Source organism: Limulus polyphemus, unplaced genomic scaffold, assembly GCF_000517525.1.
Source record: "Limulus polyphemus unplaced genomic scaffold, Limulus_polyphemus-2.1.2 Scaffold10590, whole genome shotgun sequence".
NCBI classification, from domain to species: Eukaryota; Metazoa; Arthropoda; class Merostomata; order Xiphosura; family Limulidae; genus Limulus; species Limulus polyphemus.
Genome location: NW_013676200.1, coordinates 2,222 through 6,848, shown reverse-complemented (window position 1 = coordinate 6,848; position 4,627 = coordinate 2,222). Strand labels below are relative to the sequence as shown.

The window sequence follows — 4,627 nt, the reverse complement described above, 5'->3', positions numbered from 1 at the left end:
CTGCCATAATTCTGTTGTTGACAAATACAGTAATCAGTCATCTGTTTTATACACATTACTACCAGACAAATACAGTAATCAGTCATCTGTTTTATACACATTTGTATTTGTCTGGTAGTTTTTTATACACACTGCAATCAGTCATCTGACTACCAGACAAATACAAATGTGTATAAAACAGATGACTGATTACTGTATTTGTCAACAACAGAATTATGGCAGAAAGCAACAGTTAAAACTAAGCTGAAATGTGGAAACAAAAGTTTGAAACATCCTCCATTAAAGATGACAGTTACCTTACTTTTATTTACGAGACAGTAAACACACAGTATTTAGTTATAATTCAAATAAAATCAGAAAGTTTCTTGAAGAAAGCCCCAAAGAAAAGAATTTGAATGAACAGATAATAAAGAAATTCCAAAACAAAATGAAAATATTAAAACTTTCATGAAATGAAAGGGAAATATGGAAGTATTTAAACAGTTGTAAGAAACAACTTTCAACATCGTAACATTATATGTTTGGTTGTTATGGTTTGTCAGTTTTTAACATTATATGTTTGGTTGGTATAGTTTGTCAGTTTGTAACATTATATGTTTGGTTGGCATGGTTTGTCAGTTTGTAACATTATATGTTTGGTTGGTATAGTTTGTCAGTTTGTAACATTATATATTCGGTTTGTCAGTTTGTAGCATTATATGTTTGGTTGGTATGGTTTGTCAGTTTGTAACATTATATGTTTGGTTGGTATGGTTTGTCAGTTTGTAGCATTATATGTTTGGTTGGTATGGTTTGTCAGTTTGTAACATTATATGTTTGGTTGGTATGGTTTGTCAGTTTGTAACATTATATGTTTGGTTGGTATGGTTTGTCAGTTTGTAACATTATATGTTTGGTTGTTATGGTTTGTCAGTTTGTAACATTATATCTTTGGTTGGTATGGTTTGTCAATTTGTAACATTATATGTTTGGTTTGTCAGTTTGTAACATTATATGTTTGGTTTGTCAGTTTGTAACATTATATGTTTGGTTGGTATGGTTTGTCAGTTTTTAACATTATATGTTTGGTTGGATGGAATTAGTTAGGTATGACATGACTGAACCTGAATTTATAGATCTATCAAAAAAAATACTATCATTTTTACTAATGTAATTACATATACAGAACATAAAGCAGCTTTTACCAATTATAACCAATCAAAATGTCCCAATAGTACAGACAAAAAAAAAAAGAGATGAACATTAAAACTAAAATGTTACACGATTACAAAGAACAGACAATAAACAGCGAACACATCTTGGTTAAACCTACGAAGCCATGTTTTTTAGATTCTCCTCATTATACAGAATGTTGAGTACATTATATTAAAATGATTTTTTAATATTCAAATCAGCAAGTCACATGACAATCACAACTAATCGACGTGTGGAACGGCACATATCAGAACTACATTTTAACACTGTTTAGTGTTACGTAGGTAATGTGATGCCACTGAAAATTAATCAGTTAACATCCCTTCCTGATGCAAAATATTCATGCTCTCAAATCATAAAGATGTGTTCGAATCAGGATTTAGAATTTCCAAGATGGAAATATCCTTTCCACTTAATGACACTGGAAAAATCACGAGCACTAAGACCATACAGAAAGAGACTTATAACAGTTGAAAATTTATGAAGGCAAAGTAGTCCATGTACCTCAGGCAACAGTACACAACATAATCCAGAAGGATATTCATCTGGAAATGAGACCTACAGGGTTATAGGTTCACCAAGATAAGACTTCCAGTCATACCTCCCATTAAACTGTCGCATACTTCAAGCAACTGAAGAATGAAATGTGTATTCATACTATTCCATATGAAAACATACTAGTCAAGTATGCAGCACCTATAGATATTTGTACAATCAGATTTTGAAATGGCCATTGGAAAACTGTTGTCCTCATACACCAGATGGAAATTGTGCAGAGAGGATTGGTGTGCTTTGAACATGACAATGACAGTCTCATAACAGAACCTTCTGTTATGAAATCTGTGTTGCAGGTCTATTGTACAGATGTACAGTATTCAGACAGAGCATGACCATATATGTCGACATAGTCTGTTACGACATGGCAAGGTTCCAAAATCATTGTAATATACATTGTACTCAACCTCTGTAGTAGATGATATTACTATAAGAAAAAAAATAACCTCTTCACTAGACATTTTTGCAAGTAGAGATTCCTCATGGCAAGGTTTCAAAATCATTTTAATATACATTGTACTCAACCTCTGTAGTAGATGATATTACTATAAGGAAAAAAAATAACCTCTTCACTAGACATTTTTGCAAGTAGAGATTCCTCAGGAGTACCAACAATACGCATAATTCTAGTAAGCTGATTGATGTCTGACAGAATTAAGGATACACAATTAATACAGGAAAAAAAAAGCACCTACAGCCCAACATTATAATTTATAAAATATTCTTCTGAAAGCAAGAAAACTTTCAACGAGGTTGTGGATCCTGAAAAACACACACCTTCAATGTACTGATTAAAAAAATATTAAAATGTCAAAACTAAAATGTTTAGTTATGGGCTTTCTTGCTTTGAATATTTTTTTAAGTCATAAGTTTTGTTTCAAATTTTTTCTCAAGAAGCAAGAATTTTATTTGGGGACTGATGTGGCACGGGGCATTCAAATGCCAAAGGTGTCTGTAAACATGGTCTGCTTTTATTCCCCAATAGTTTTTTACAAGTCTAACTAAAATGTTAACAGTTTTAAGGTTACCTAGCCTTTCTTTTGTTTTACACCAAAAGTTATCTACAAATAAAACTATCAAACTTGCAAAAAGGAATCTGGGTGGGGGGGATATTCTTCATGCCCTTTCAAAAGAAAATCTCCAATAGTGAAAACAGGTGAGTGAGAAGTTAATAAAACAATAGAACAAATCAAAGATTTACGAATCCCATACTTAAAAGATATAACAAATCAACATGCACGTTTAAAAACATAAGACAAAAAAAAAGGAAAACTCCTCATGCATGCAAAGTTAAACATAAAAAAATAAAACTTACACTATCACTAGTGATTTTCTTTAGAAAGTCTTCAGATGGAGTGCCTAAGATCTGCATAATCAAATTAAGTTGGTGAATGTCTGAAACGGCCAGCTAAGGTCCCTTCCAAATAACATGCACCAGCACCACAAAGAAATCACATTATTTCTTATCTCATGCAAATTTAGATACAAACCGGAAAAGGAAGAAACAGTAATGAGCCATAAGGTAAAACATGCACACACTGATATCGCGTACGTAAAAGTACGATCCAATAGCCAAAAGTACGCATGCAGTTGTACTGTCACACATAAAGAAAACATCTTTATTATACATCAGAACAATTCTAAGAAAATTATAATTTTCAAAATAAAAACCATTTACAAATTCTCCTAACATGCTGTATTTCACAAGTCAACATTATTTCTTAAACATTAAAAACACAATTCCGGTTACGAGTGTATCTGTTATGAAAATAAAAATAGTACAATAAAAGTTTACAGGTTTTTGGAGTTGTTACAAATGAATAATTTATATTTGTTTCATCACCTCTAGACTACTTGCTTTGAGTGTAAAGTTTACTGAAAATACTTGTTTTGACTTTGAAATATCTCAACAAAAATAAAACTTTATCTTTGAAAATAATATAGATTCTGTACCATCTGCCTAATAAGTGTCTTAATTTAATACAGAGCTAAGTTCTCTGTAAATAACCGCTTAAGGTACGTAAACAAGTTAACACTCAGGTTATAATAAATCATAAGCGTATTAATGTAATACAGAGCTAAGTTCTCTGTAAATAACCGCTTAAGGTACGTAAACAAGTTAACACTCAGGTTATAATAAATCATAAGCGTATTAATGTAATACAGAGCTAAGTTCTCTATAAATAACTGATTATGGTACGTAAACAAGTTAACACTCATGTTATAATAAATGATAAGTGTATTAATGTAATACAGAGCTAAGTTCTCTGTAAATAACCGTTTAAGGTACGTAAACAAGTTAACACTCATGTTATAATAAATGATAAGTGTATTAATGTAATACAGCGCTAAGTTCTCTGTAAATAACCGCTTAAGGTACGTAAACAAGTTAACACTCATGTTATAACAAATGATAAGTGTCTTAATGTAATACAGAGCTAAGTTCTCTGTAAATAACAGCTTAAGGTATGCAAACTAGCATCCTCTGTTAAGGTTCTGACTTTTTATTCTATATGTTAAATAAGAATGTGTTGAATAATTATTTTATCTTTTTAAATTTATTGAAATTTTCATACACTACAGTATTTGTCGATTTCTGAAGTTACTTTGTAACTATCAGTAGTGACATCTGGTATTGTGAACCCATAAGTTTTAATATAAATATGAAGAGTTTTTCTAACATTTTACTATCAGTTAATATGTAATAACTTGGAAAAAGAACAAATAAAACTAAATCTGTTGTGTGTTATCAGTTTAAACACAAGTGTTGATTATTGTTATCCTTTACCCAGTGGATATCTGGTCCGTCGGATGCATCATGGCTGAGCTCATTACGTCTAAACCCTTATTTCCAGGAACAGATCGTATCCTTTGGAGA

At 31.2% G+C, this 4,627-nt stretch overlaps 1 protein-coding gene across 2 annotated transcripts in view; it reads right to left on the bottom strand.

Annotated features, from left to right (window-relative positions):
* The window catches only part of LOC106476444 (mitogen-activated protein kinase 14B-like), a 12,168-nt gene extending 8,783 nt beyond the window's left edge, over positions 1–3,385 (bottom strand). Inside the window, exon 1 of one of the 2 annotated variants that reach the window (XM_013937103.2) lies at positions 3,065–3,385. In XM_013937103.2, coding sequence (XP_013792557.1) covers positions 3,065–3,121 — 57 coding nt within the window. In that variant the 5' untranslated portion in view covers positions 3,122–3,385. Of the gene's footprint in view, positions 1–2,314; positions 2,557–3,064 lie in introns of those variants that run through there. The other variant, XM_022380312.1, reaches the window with a different exon arrangement.
* Between the last annotated feature and the right edge of the window lie 1,242 nt (positions 3,386–4,627).